At 41.9% G+C, this 14,491-nt stretch overlaps 1 protein-coding gene across 6 annotated transcripts in view; it reads right to left on the bottom strand.

Annotated features, from left to right (window-relative positions):
* The window catches only part of LOC125765663 (protein spire-like), a 90,842-nt gene that overhangs the window by 27,790 nt on the left and 48,561 nt on the right, over positions 1-14,491 (bottom strand). For all 6 annotated transcript variants that reach the window (XM_049431030.1, XM_049431031.1, XM_049431032.1 and 3 more), the window contains 2 exons: positions 9,033-9,150; positions 1,799-2,001 (listed from right to left, as the gene is read on the bottom strand). In XM_049431030.1, coding sequence (XP_049286987.1) covers positions 1,799-2,001; positions 9,033-9,150 — 321 coding nt within the window. The remainder of the gene's footprint in view (positions 1-1,798; positions 2,002-9,032; positions 9,151-14,491) is intronic.

Below are 14,491 nucleotides of genomic sequence, written 5' to 3'. Positions count from 1 at the left end.
ACGTCCCAACTGAAGAAATTGGCCGTAATATGTATTTTCCCTAACGTGGGGTACATCCAAACATCAAGCACTCATCAACTCGTACGAAAAAGGGAAAAGCGCACGGTAACTCCCCTATCCCTAATGCTTCTCACTCAGCTTCTTCTCTGAAGTTCAGCTAAGCTTCACATGAAACGCTGGATGCGTTTGATGCAAACCGTCGGCTTGAAATTAGATGCCCGTCACCCTTACGTACCAAACTTCATTTACGTGTGGATCAGCCTCCTTTTTCTCGCTCGCGACAGTGGACCAACAGAAACCGTTCACTTTTTCACTCGCCCGATCGCGGGAAAATTGGTCCATTGGTTAGCTGGCAGGAAAAAGGGAAACTCTATACACTGTAGCAGGCGAAAAGTGATCCCATCACGGTTTAAGACAAACGCATGAGAGTGGTTCTCGTTTTTTTTCAGACAAGCAAAAAAAACTCCAATTAACCGCCCCGGAATGTTGAAAAGAAGGACTCTTCGGTCGTTTTGCGTTGGTTACTTCCCTTTTCCGCGCGCTTATTGACAAGCCCAGTGACTGATGGGCTGGGAAAAATGGAGCTTCGGTTGAAAGCGAAAAAGAACGCTAAGCAGCATCGTTAGGTTGTAAGTGAACGTTTGATTTTAATCACTTCCGCAGAAAATTTTACCGCGCCTTGTCTGTAATGCGTTCAGCGAAATAAAAGATATGTCACGTGGGAAATGTATGAAAGCGTGCGATTTAAAAAAAATGAATTAGTTCATCGTAACATGATCATAGAAGATTCAACTTAATTTAACGAGGCTCGTTCTACAAAATACTATATAGACAAATTATTATAGTGCAAAATAGACTATTTCGTTCGCTCCCTAAATACTTCCCCATTCGTTCGGATTTAGTTTTACCATCATGATGGTGCATTTTTTCTAACCTCAACAGTCTCCGAGCAATACAATGATCACCTTACTAAGATTGTTCTGTTCAAAATCACATCACAAATGGCTACATCTTCATTTGGGAGCTTTTTTGAACAATCTCTCGTGATCAATTCATCTTAATCTCGAACAAGTGAGCACACCAACCACACAGAAAAGGCTCTCAACATAAAAGCGCAGCATGTCACTACACGGCCAAACGAATGGTATGGTTCTTTGAATTAGATTAGGCATCGGTGAAGCTTAGTTCGAAAACACATACAATTCGGAAGGTAGCCCGCTAAAGTGTGTCTCTAAGCCACCGATGGTTCAATCGATTGGAACCGACGATTTTCTACCGAAGAGAAAGGACATGCAGAAGAAAAGGTCGAATCTTTTGTGCTCGTAATTAATCGTTCATACGTCGCGTTTAGCCACCGAAGGTGACTGAAACATCAATGCGTATCTACGGGCAGAAAGAAATAAAACTCTCCTTCTGATACGATTGTTTGAAGGAAAGTGAAGAAGTGCTTTCACCCTCCAGATGGCTGGGGAACTTACTCCAGAGCTGTTACCAGGACGCACAAACAATTTCCATACAATTTAGAGCGCTCCTTTAGTGTACACACCTTCACCATTTTTCGATCATCTCTACTGTCTACGACGGTCGACAACTTCCTGATGCCCCAGCACGGGAATCAATCGCACCGTGTAGCAAACCACACTGGAGCAACGACGACGCAACGAAAACCCTGAGAGAAAGGTACACTCATACGGCCATTGAGGCTAGATGAAGGGCGAATAAGGCGGCCTTTTTTGTTGTCGACTAAACCCCAATATCTTCCGAAGGATGGAATCCAACGCGTTTGTAACACACTCACCTCCAGCACGTGATCCAGTTCTTTGGTTTCGAGATGCTTTCGCTCACCGCCACCGCAACCGTTGGCAGTTACGCTTACTACCTCCAGGTTCGTGATCACACCGCCTAACGATCCGTTGCCGGGGCAGTCACCGTCACTGTCGACCGTCACCAGGTCCTCTTCAATTTCTTCCGAGTCACGCTCGATACCTTCGTCATCGTTATCTGTATAAGCAAAAGAGAATAAAATAAAATGTGTTAGATCAGTCGGATATGTAATCACGGTGCACTGTTAAGGAATTGAAAACATAATGTAATGTCCGTTGCATGTTATTGAGGTTCTATTCAAGCTAAACAAATAATTCTGATTGACACATTTTGATAAACTCCGCTCGTTCAGATCGTATGAACGACTTTTTAACAGATAATTGTGCAGCAAAACTGCTCATCATTAGAACACACAGTTCAATAACACAAAAAGATGATGGATTGGACCATGAAGTTTGATACCCGACAAACAATATGCATTTCTTTGCACCAGCAGCTTCATACTCCCTTTGTTAACGTGGAACATGATTGGAAAAAGTTTGTCGCAAACTTTACATATGATACCACCCGATGATTCAGACCAGAAGAAATTTCACCTAAATATCCCATCACTTATCGTCACGAAACGATCAACTAGCTCTCATCGTGTTTATTGGTTGGATTAGACCGAATTTATTATCTTGCTTGCCCCTTCTCACTATCAAATGCACATCGATGCAGATTTTGCGTTCCTTTCTCCTCCACCGATAAGGGGTTAATGATGCACAGCAAATATTTTTATTCACCAAACCAACACAAGCGATCCTCACCACAGTGCAGTTTCGATCACTTCGCAAACGATCACTATCACTCGGCAAGCTGAATGTGTAGCGCAGGTTGCACACAGATACAAAGGATACCCGCCAAACTGGCCATCTTTGGAAGCCGCTTCTATGGGCCCGGGTTGTGCTTCGCCAGTGAGTTTGGAGTGAGAGCTTAGACGAGCAGAAAAACGTTGGACAGCGGCAGAAGGAGGAAACCGTTTTTCACCGCGTGTTGAGAGATAATGTTAATAAATGATCCCATAACTTGTGCCGCGATGCTTATGCTCGCTATCCTGCCGTGGATTATATTCCACCCTATCGCCATTGACTGCAGGCCGTTGATTTGAAAATAGGCAGATAAACGACGTCCTAACATTCCAGATAGCAATGGGCTCCACACTGCTTGGTTAGAGCAACACGCATTTTTATCTCACCGAATGGTTTCATCTGACATTCAAGGAAAGATTTCCGTTTGCACGGTAGGGTAGAAACGCTTGGGGGATTTGAAATTGCTACGAAAAATTTCTTGATAGCCATGAGTGTTCCGGAATGCTTACTTTTTGGTTTTTTTTTGCTTTAGACTTCAATTCATACGCCCCACCATAGAGGTGGAGTCCAATTGGCTAATGGAGAATAGAGTATGAGCTAACAGCACTAATGCATTATTTATGTTATACGCTAACTACGCTATAAGAAATGACGGTTAACGGTGAGGGAGAATCGACGACTCATAACCAAACAAGCGGAGGGCGAACTAAATAAAAAGAAAAAAACAAAACAGAGGACAAAACAAACATCACCTAAACAAACTCACCTTGAACTAACGAGAGACAAATATATGCCACCTCGGGACGGGTATTTATGAAGTAGATATTAAATTTAATCAACAACAGATGTATCTCATTTAACGCATTGTGAGAAGCTATGTGCGATTATGTATTACCTTTAGTAGCGTTGAGCGAGAAGTAAATTGTTCTACCAGTCAGCTTGTTAACATTTCTGGTTCTATTGAAAGAGGGTAGATCCCAAAAAAAGCAACCGTACACCATCCAGGAATGCATGAAAATGCATTCAACATAAGATCTCCGCTAACCATGAAGGGTCATAGTAATGCAAGACCCAAAACAACAGTTACTATTTGAAACGAAAACATTTACCGGCTTCTGGACATGGGATAGAAAATTTAAAATTTAAAAATCTGTAAGGGAATGGGTACATTATGCTATAAATTATTCAATTTTCTCTCTCCCAATTACACTATCTTAATTACTTAGCAGCTTGAAAATAATTTCTAACAATATTTCTGATGACTCCCACCATAATGGCATAATAATCATGCATTTAAATAAACAGCACGCGGGGAAATAAAATCCTAAAGCGCACATTAAACCACACTATACGCCAGTTTATGGCTAGCCTTTATAGGCACGCTCAGTACTGACAGTGATAATAAAAATATTCGATTACAAGCACTTAAGGTACTGTGCGATATTGTCCGTACAGTGACAACAAGAACGTCAAACATAAAATTCATTACAATAGCCTATTTAACGCCATTACAAATAATGGGTGCCGTACGATCATGGCGCACAATATCTATCAATTACTGAGCTGAGTAATAACCCTCACACCACCCTCGACACTATCCTTTCTTGTCCCTTTTTGTATCGTTTTTCATCGCCTCCGACTCTAACGGCTTGATTTTATGCCTTTGTGGCAATCGCTTCTCGGTGCACTGCAACCTATCGGGAGAAGTACGGCAAAGGTGTGCACCAGTGCCTCCCACCCCACTGTTTGATTCATCCCCCATTTGTGGCCAGTTTTCCGCTTATAAATGATCAATCAATCGTAACTCCTACACCGCAGAAGAAACCAAATCCGAGACAAGTACTGTGACAAGGCAATTGCAAAAACACGCCCGACACGCCATTATCATGCAGCGCGCGGCACGTTCTTGCACTGTTCAGCGGAACCTGCCAAAATCGATAAATCTTTAGCATGTGCAGCTTCGCACACACATTCATCCCCAGGTACGTTCTATCCGTGCAAAGCCATTGCCAAACGTGTGTGTTTTTTTTTCGACCCTCGAAGGTTCTCGTCCAACACCCCGTGTGTGCCACACTTATTTTCATGTTCCACTGACACCCGCCGGGTGCTTGGTAAATAAAAGTTTGCGAAAAAAAAGCTAAAACAGAAAACACCCCAGAACGCAAATGCTAACGGTGTTGTGCAATGTATGCAAATTGTCCCCAAACACCGCAGCGCTCCAAATTCCAATGAATCATACCAGCAGAGCAACCTCGAACAGGCTGCATGACACGAGCAAAACAAGTTCTTTGCCGCTTTTACTGTACGGCGATGGCGTGCTGTTGCAGTTCACTAACCCTTTGGGGAAAAAATGGTCTACTCTTGGATGTAACGATAGCGCGCCCTAGACGACTCGGAAACGGACCGGTGGCTGTGCAAAAATCCACTCTTGTGAGCTGTCACTTTTCAAAACCCCCTTTTTCCCTTTTGATACACACACACACACTTTGCAAACTCATTCATAAAACGTCTTCCGCGGGGAAAGAGAGAGAGAGAGAAAAAGAAAAACAAACAAATCCTCTACATACAGCAACATTCTCGTAGCTACCAACGCAGGTGAACAAGTTTTTCTTTCCTGTCGTGCTTTTTTTCGAACGGCAACGAAAGATTTCAACGACGCTACAGAAACGAACCCCCATTTTTTTTAATCAGCCCAACTGTAACTCGACTATAAAAGCAAGAAAAAGCAAAACTTCATCTCGTACCGCACAACTTCCCACTCAAATGGTGTCCCGGTATAAATGTGCGCTGTTGTAAGAAGGAAAAAAAATCCCGCAACCGTTCTATGTGTCACTGTAGAACGTTACTTTTCCCCGCTTTTTCATTCGAGACCCACAACTGGGTCTTTCGTACAATCGTGCATCATGCAACATAATGCAAAAGTTTGTCGAAACTGCAACGGTCACACATTTCATTTAGCGCACAGGTACAAGCAAAAAAACGGAGAGCAAAAAACTATACGCACGCTAGTCACCTTTTCGCTTTATCCGGTGTAGTTTACCACTAGCTAAGGTAACCTGCAGCATCGGGTGTGATGATGGGCTTGCCCTGGTCCAATGCAGCTAAAGGCCCAACGGTTCCCTACAGCGGATGATGAAGCGGCCTTTCGGCCACAAAATGGCACACTGTTTCTGCACGGTTGCAATGTCGTGGGATATATGCAGTTTTCTCGGTCAAACCCAGCCAGACGCGGTGTGTGATGTATTTATTATTGTTACAATTTTCATTAGATCGTTTTGCTCATTTTTCTTCACTCCATTCCAATGCTGTACGCAACCTCCACTCCCTTCGTACTGCACACCTTAAATGCATTTTTTTTTAATTTCATTTTTCTACATCCGCTCAGTCGCGTGCATGTCATTGCTGAATACATTTTGCATGGGATGTAGGATTGTGTGTTCCCTTTTTTGTGGCGAGCTAGCAGACAGAACATACAATGAGTGAAGAATTTATATTCGAAACATAATACGCAATGTTGTTTGCCTTTAAAGTCCAAGAATGGGCACCATTTTGTAGCCTTCTTTAAGCGCTAAAGTTCATATCCTAAAGGTTATATTTTCAGAATGGAAATACCATGACCAATCTTTACTTTCCTGTCAATTTGTTTGGTAACTCTTTATCCATTAAGTAATTAATATATTGCTACAACAGCTAGGCAATGAAAAAGTTATCAACCATATCCCAATATGGCAACATTCAGTAACAACCAAGGCTACTAGGTACACCAACAAAAAACAGATTTCACATCCACGCACACACCGGCACGGGTCGCAAAATAAAATATCGATCTTACCCTGAGGGTTCCATTATCGTGAAGGTCACCGCAATTTACCTTCCCGGTTTGGTTGGTGATTTTTTTTTGTTACGTGGCCGTGATTGAAAGTGCGAAATTATTCCACTAATGTTGGCCCAGCTCAGTACCATGCTATCGGGCAAGAATCAAACCACACCCTGGGAAAAGAGAGAGAAAAAAAGGGCAGCAGCAAGAAACCCACCAATCACTGCCGCCGAGCAAACAACCGCCAAAACGATCGTGACCATCGATCGATAACTGGAGGTCCTTCCTACACAACCCACAGCACTGCACCAAGAACGGTCTTGTGGAGTTTATTAAGGTCTTAATAAATTGCTCTACCACATGTCGAAAATGTGAGTATATGAATCAAACGTTGACCAATTATTACAACATATCGCTGAAGTTTGGAAAGTTCTTCAGGTATGGGCCGATGGGCGATCGTTACACGAGAGCCTTATTTTTTATAAATCATATCGGACATGTTTGAATACCGACGATACTGGTAAAAAGCTTAAAATAACAAACAAATTTGCTTCAAGTGGCAAAACCCTATGCAAGCTGTCTATCCACTCTATGCTTTAGTATATTCTATCAAAGTGAAATAAAAATAAACGCAAACAACCCCTAACCGTCGTTTAGACCATTTGCATTTTAAAAACAAAACAAAACCAACCACTAACGTATCTATAAGGATAACAAAAAAAAGGATAGTTTTGTTCGTAACAAAAAACTCATTCATATTTATCTCGCGTTTTGATAGTGGTCCCATTTTTCCCACCCAACTAGATGCGTTAACTAGCTTTTCAAATTTTCAAATATTAACTCACAAGGTTGCCGACCTTAACCGTCGACCTACGGATAGAAAATTTCTACTCAGCATAACAAATTCCATACCATTCACCAAAGCAGAGCAGTAGTTTCTTCTCAGGTGACGGCATTGAATTTCACGCCTGCCGTGTCCCACCCACGAATGGAAAAAGGTTTTAATGCCCAAAAACTTATAATGAAAACAGAAGCGTGCATGAAAATTACCAGCACCGGCACGTTGCGAGTCAAATTATGGAAATGCGGGAAAAACTTCACGACACCTTCAGCAAACCAGCAACCGAATACATTATACGCACTTCGGGCCTTGTTTGTTGGTCGCCTGTGCGCACAAATGAGGAACGGTTTCGGTGTAGGTGAAAACCAAGGACAGACCGAAGACAAGGATGGGTTTTGGAGCGTACGGTTTCAATGTCGTTTTGCAAACGCGGAGAAATGAAGAATTTTTTTCTTTTCCTCCAGACTTTCTGCCAGCTAAAAGCTAGTACGATACTATTTTCTGCATTTACAAGAGGAGATGAGCTAGGAAACTCGCATAGTTCACACATAATAAATACTCACACGAAAAGCAACAAACTACAACATAAACGTGCACGGTTCGTGTCGCATAATTAGCGCTATTGGATGGATAGACTATTCGACATTAGAAGAATTGGTGTAAAAATAATTAACAAACACCATTTCGAAACATCTTCAAACTTATACACTCAGTGACTTCTGCGCAAGAGAAGAAAAAAAACACATCGAACAACACCGACGGAAATAGCAGAACCGAACCGCTCCGTACATGTAAAGAAACCTAACCACATGCATTCGTTCTCTCAGATTTTCCCACGATTTTCATGCTGAAAATGAAAAATGAACGCATTAGACCCGGCGGGGAAACAGAGAAACAGAAACCAACGCACTGGATGATAAACAACAAAGAAATCACGCAAACGCAAGACATCAACGAACGGCAAGCGACGAACACACACAGATTCTCCAGCAACACCGGGCGAAAATACTCTTATTCTTCCCATTTGGTGGCAAACTGTCTGTAATCATTTTCATCATGCTGATCATTAACGAAAGCTAATGTATGCTCTCTCCCTCTCTCTCTCTTTTCTTCCCCCCATACATCATGGTTTTGGTGCATGTTTGGATCACAGGTCCTGAGGCTGTACCTGACCTCCACCAACTGCTCACGACCACGCTCAGACACAGAATTCCCACATGGGAATGAAGAAAGGAAACATTTTCTACACCTCGTACCACCAAATAGATATGCAGCAGAAGAAGAAGAATGACTTCGGGAGTCAACTCTGGTGAAGACCACCGTCGGATATTCTGGTGACTGGGGACTGGGTTGTGTCTCGTCTACTTCTTTTATCTTCATTTTGACAATGCAGTTTCGAGTCTGACGTACTTGTAAGACTGAGTTTTTTTTTCTTTCTTCTGTCGAGTTCTCATATGTTCACAACGCAGGGTAAGAAGAACGATCGAATCGATTAAGTTGGACGTTGTTTGGGTGTCGGAAAGAATATATCTTACGTCCAGTGGTCGCGCTTCAGCATTGATAAGTTTCGTTGCAGCAGGTTGTACAATGGGCTTGAACCCATCATCAACCTTCATCTGTGACCACAATTAGGTCATCACGGGACATCCATTAACTGAACCTGGCTACTTCCCCATCCTTCTACCCGGTGTGTACTTACCTTCGGATGTCATGAAGTCGATCAGCTCCTCCAGCTCGTGCGAGATCTGGCAGTCTTCGCTAGTGGGCAGGTTGTAATCGAGTGCCCGGTACACGACAATGCCCAGTTTGAGCAGTATCTGCAAGTAGAGAACGGAGAAGGTACGATCGATAAGCGAAATGGACAGGAAGAAGTATAAACAAACATCAAGATACCAGTCGACCCGTCGGTAGGTCAGTGGGTAAGCAACGTGCACATAAAAATCCGATCGAAGTAAACTGAACCAATACCAAAGTAAGAGGAAGGAAACACCGAGATCGCAAGCCCTTCAGACGGTACCGTGGGCACCCGGAGCAAACAGCAAACAGGTGAAAGCGTATCACGACCCACCACCAAAACCTCAACGAAAGCTAGCCTACGTATTGGGCTTTTCCTTTCCTCCACTTCCTCCTCCTCTCTCTCTCTCTCGCTTCAGCCACCTTTTTTCCCTGGTTCGTTTCGTTTCCCCAAAACAGGGTGTTTGGGGGTTCCTTCGAGCTCGTTAGCACAAATCGGCAAACTTCAGATGGAGAGGAAAATGCACCGAACCACAAATAAGGCGCGTATCGGGAACGAAGCTTGTTAGGGATTGAATTTCACTACGTTGAAGGCCCCAAGGTTGATTCGGACTGATATTGCCCGATACACGGCACCTAGTTCTCTCTTTCCCAAGGTTGTTTGCCGTCTTTTCTATGCGATTGTACGGAAATTGATCGTTCCAAATTGATCAATGAAAATTGGGCAGCTAACTAGAACGAATAAGTGACGCATTAGATTCACACCGATTTTTTTTTGCATTTGTGTTACTTTTTAACGGTTGGTAAATTGGGTCTTACTTTCTTTGCTAGCAGGCGTGTTACTGCAGCCGTTAACGTACCTTTTGTTGTAGCTGTAGCTGTCAGCTAAATTAAGAATGTTCTGTATGTCGTTAAGAAAGATTATGTTTATTATACATTTAACCTTGGACCATCTTGATAGAAAACAGCTTACATTCCAACATTGAGATGCTCTCAAAGCGGCGCATAATCAACCACTTATTCGCGATTGATCCTCTTACTTTGCAGCTTCTGTGCTCGCGTCCAAGATAATCCAAACATCTTTAATCCCAACCATGACGCTTCACAGAAGCTGTTTCTCACGGATAAGAATTATATTCTTATTTTTTTGGTATGCGATACTCAAATTACGTTTGACGTATTTTTACCATCCAACAAACCGACTACGGTTTGTTTGCAAAAGAAAACGTTTGATCCGTCGATTCACAGTCGAAATCAACCTAAAAATAGCACATGGTTTTAGATATTTGTTTGACCATTTGGAAAGCGAAATTCAATCGAAGATCTGTTGTACCGATTACAGCGTAGATGGAACATATCAAAAAAGTTTTAATAAAACATAATCCACTAAACGGGAAGCATGGTTTCATAATCAACTCCACTACGTTGATGATATGGAGTAGAGTGCTGTTTTCTTTTACAACCATTCATTGACCCTGACAATTGGCCATCTTTAATTCAAATCAAATTTGCAGCATTTGACGTCTTACGATCTAAACTTGATTAATGATGGATTAAATATAAAAATATTTATGAATGAAAAGTAAATTGTACGCATACAAATCAATTCATTATTTAGCCAGATATGTATCAATAAATGAGATGTTTGTATTAAAAATAAAAAGCTCAAACTCAACACGATTGCAATTTAAATTAATTGAATTTCAAATTTGAATACAAACAATATTACAAAATATATCATGAGCTACATATTCAAACTAATATAAAAACACACACGTTAAATACTGTTGCACGTTTTATATCATAAAAATAACTTCTATACGTACCAGCAAGATTTTTCAATTGATACCTCACGACTCTAAATCAGTAAGAGTGAAAAATCAGTAGACCCACCGCTTAAAGAATCTCACACACAAAAAACACAACCTCACGAACAGTTCAATACACCGTGCGGTAATCGTGTTGATCTGTCTGGTATGTCGTATACAACGACTTCCTGTCCATGGATTATATTCTCGGGGAATTTGAAAAATGAATCAACAGACGGCTCCTGAGCAGGTGGGAAATATCGACCACGGATGATGTGGTGTGAAGCGTTCAAGCACAAAACGCAACCCGCGTGTCTAAGAAGGTGTAAAACAAGAAGCGAACCAGCCGATCGACGACGACTGATTACTGGCTGATGGATGGGCACGATCAAAGGGTAAGATAAACGGTTCCGTAGATTGGCTGGAGTGTTTGTCAAGAATCCGAAGAGAATATTCCCATAGAACGGGGAGTGGCGTTTTGGCTATTGAACTGATATTGAACATTCATTGAAACATTCCATTGCCGCTTAAGAAGTGCCTTAAGCATTAAATCTTTTCGAGAGTAGAGGGGTATTAAAATACATCGAAATCGATTGAAATTTTTTTGGGTGCAGTTGGTTGGCGTTCTTTAAACACTTTTCTGTAAAGTGTTTTATTTCTTGAATTACTGATCGTCTTACACGTAACATCAACTCACATCCTCTTCCCACATCATCTCCAATTCGAAATCATGCATTTACTGTTCTAACGTTTCTATCCGTAAAGATTAATCACGTAAACCGTTTACCCGATCGCTATATGACCTTTTTAAAATATTTTCACGCCAAAGCTTGCTGACCGCGGCCACGGTATAGCTGTTCCTGGCCATTTTCCCGTTAGCTATCCCAGGTTCGATTTCATCATCGTCATATTCCTATTCATCTCACCGGTTAATAAAATCACACACGCTACTCGACCATTTTCCAACTGTAGGTCATGCTCAGGCCATTGGTGAGGCAGACCAAGCAAGGCAGTGTGCGCGCAATTTTTTGGGGGAAAAACCTCCTACCGTAACGGCATATAGAGTCATCGTGCACGATAAAATGAAGGCGGGAATAATCTGTACAGGGAAAAAATCGCAACCTCATACTGAACGCTACAACTGACACAGTTTTAAAGCATCGAGAAGATATGTGCGTGATCCTATTCTTGTACCGTACTAGCTTAACGTTCTTCCTCCGACAACCAGCATGACGGGTGGCTTTTGTTCATTCATAAAACTTCCCGAAAATGGCTAAACCATTATCTAAACCCCTACCGAACAGAACATCTGAAAGCTCGTCAACTTCAACGGGCATAATTGGGCGGCGCAGAAACAAACGCGTAATGTGGCGTTAAATTAACCGGAGCGCAAGGTACAACGTCGTATGATGTCTATTATTATGCAATCAAGAATGCCGAGCATATTCGGTGCTCAGTCATCAGAATAAAACAATAACAACAACAACACCAAGCTAAAATTGAAGGATCATTTCTACGGTGTTTGAAAATTATAGGCTCCATTTTGGGACTTGTTAATGAGTCACGGAGCGTCTCAAACATCACAACGGAACATAGAAGCGAGCAAGCAATTTGCAACAGCATTTGATTTGATGTTCTTGAGATGGTCTAGGAAGCCTTGTACATTGTTGCAAGGTGTGCAGAAAGAAAAAATTAATAACATATGTCATTTGTCCTTTAACTGAAACACTTACGTGTACACGACATTCCATTAACCTTCAAAGAGAGCATTTTTAGAGTAGCGTTGGTATATTTTTATTTCACAGTAACACTAGACACGAATAACTTATCTTGCGCATTTACCGTAGCCTAGTTAATTTCTTTCGTTTAACGGTGATCTGACCGTCACTGCATGTGAAGGATTTATTGATTTACGATCAGAACATTTAAGCGTTAATGAACGGTTCCCGCTTTGCCGGATGAGGCTTGCTACAATCCGGTTAGATAATAATGCGATAACCAATTAACGGTTTATATCTTTGTGACTCAATTAGCACCCTAGATAGTACTCCTGAAGAACCTGAAGAATTAATGATCAAAACTCGATTGAATGAGAAGTTACTGACAACGCATAGACCTGCATCAATATTCCAAGAGCTCCATTGTTTTTATCTTTTTCTACACGAAAAAACAATACAACTTTCCACCAGATCAGAATGTATACTAACTTCAACAAAAGTGTACAGCGAAAGGCAAAACAATAGCAAACAAGATTTGCATCTTATCGATTGAACGCTCCAATTGGTACGGTTTAACAGTAGCCAAACAAACACCTTCAACCTGCAATCCATCAGCAGCGTACGGTCACTTTCGTTCAGCAGCTTTGGAAATTTGACCTATTCGCTCCAATAATTCTGCACACCCATGATTGGCACTTGCGGTTACCGTGCATCACACCAGATCGTGGACCAGGGTCTTCAAAAATTTGCTAGCAAAAAAACAACTGCCCACTCCATTACGCATCGCTAGAGGGAGCTCTAGACTTTGCCACCGATCTCTTTTGGCATTGTCAAACGCAAAGGAAATGTGGCAATTCCCGTGTTTTCTAAACACCAACCCAGACCCATGTGGTCTAAAGGATTGTTTTGCTCATCAAGCGACAAGACAAGCGGAACGGACTTTGGAGGGTTATAGGAGTCGTATGAAAGGAAAAAAACCTCAAACAAACCTCAGTGTTGCATCGTAAAAGTCGTTGGTAATGCACGTAGAGGATGCCACTTTTTTTCTTTGCTAAAACAAACGGATGCACCATTGCGCCAGTGAGGTAGCAAAACAATTGCCAGTTGATGAGTCTTTTACAGTTCAGCAATTTCTACAAATAATGCTGTCAGTATCGGAGTAAAGATATCTCGCCGCTGTTTAGGTTTATCTACTTTGATCTATCGCTGTACACATATGATTGTGTACTTTTTGCTGGTTGCAGTGTGTAAGAAGATTCCTGCGCAAGAAATAGTCGTTAACTTTCAGCATCGGATAGATGAAGATAAAGAGTCTTGAGCATTCTGAGATACCATCTCTAGAAAGTTGCTAAATAGTTTCGTATGTTAACGTGCATTTGCATAATAACAGTCTAATTCTATATCCTAGATGTCCTGCACTAAACGTTGGAGAATGTTACTAATTGTTTCAACAAAATTGGACAATATCATAGTCAATTTCTAGAGAACAGTTATACCTAACAACCTTTCTTCTTCATACCATCCGGAACCAAACAAAACTTACAAGGTGAATGGCACCGAGTAGCAACTTCATGCACATGGAAAAGCAAGTACGCAATGTCAGCAAACAGACCGTAGGATGGTAATTGGATGCGCTTCGTACACGCCGTCAGCATGGTTCAAACGGCGTTTCACCAGGCCAGTGACATACGACGACTATTAACCTGCCGCCCAACAAACCACTCACTACATTCACCTTTCTTCGGCAGCTTCCAGCAAAGCGTATCACCCTCCTCCACTGCAAGGAGCCATAAAGGAACAGGCTTGTGTCGAATCCGTAGCAAACCATCGACAGCATCACCACCTTGAGCCAGCGTGTTGCATTACGAATTTCACCGCACTGTTTCAAACGACGTCGG

This window comes from Anopheles funestus, chromosome 2RL (genome assembly GCF_943734845.2).
Source record: "Anopheles funestus chromosome 2RL, idAnoFuneDA-416_04, whole genome shotgun sequence".
NCBI lineage: Eukaryota > Metazoa > Arthropoda > Insecta > Diptera > Culicidae > Anopheles > Anopheles funestus.
The sequence above is the reverse complement of the archived record's forward strand: the minus strand, read 5'-3'. Positions and strand labels throughout refer to the sequence as shown.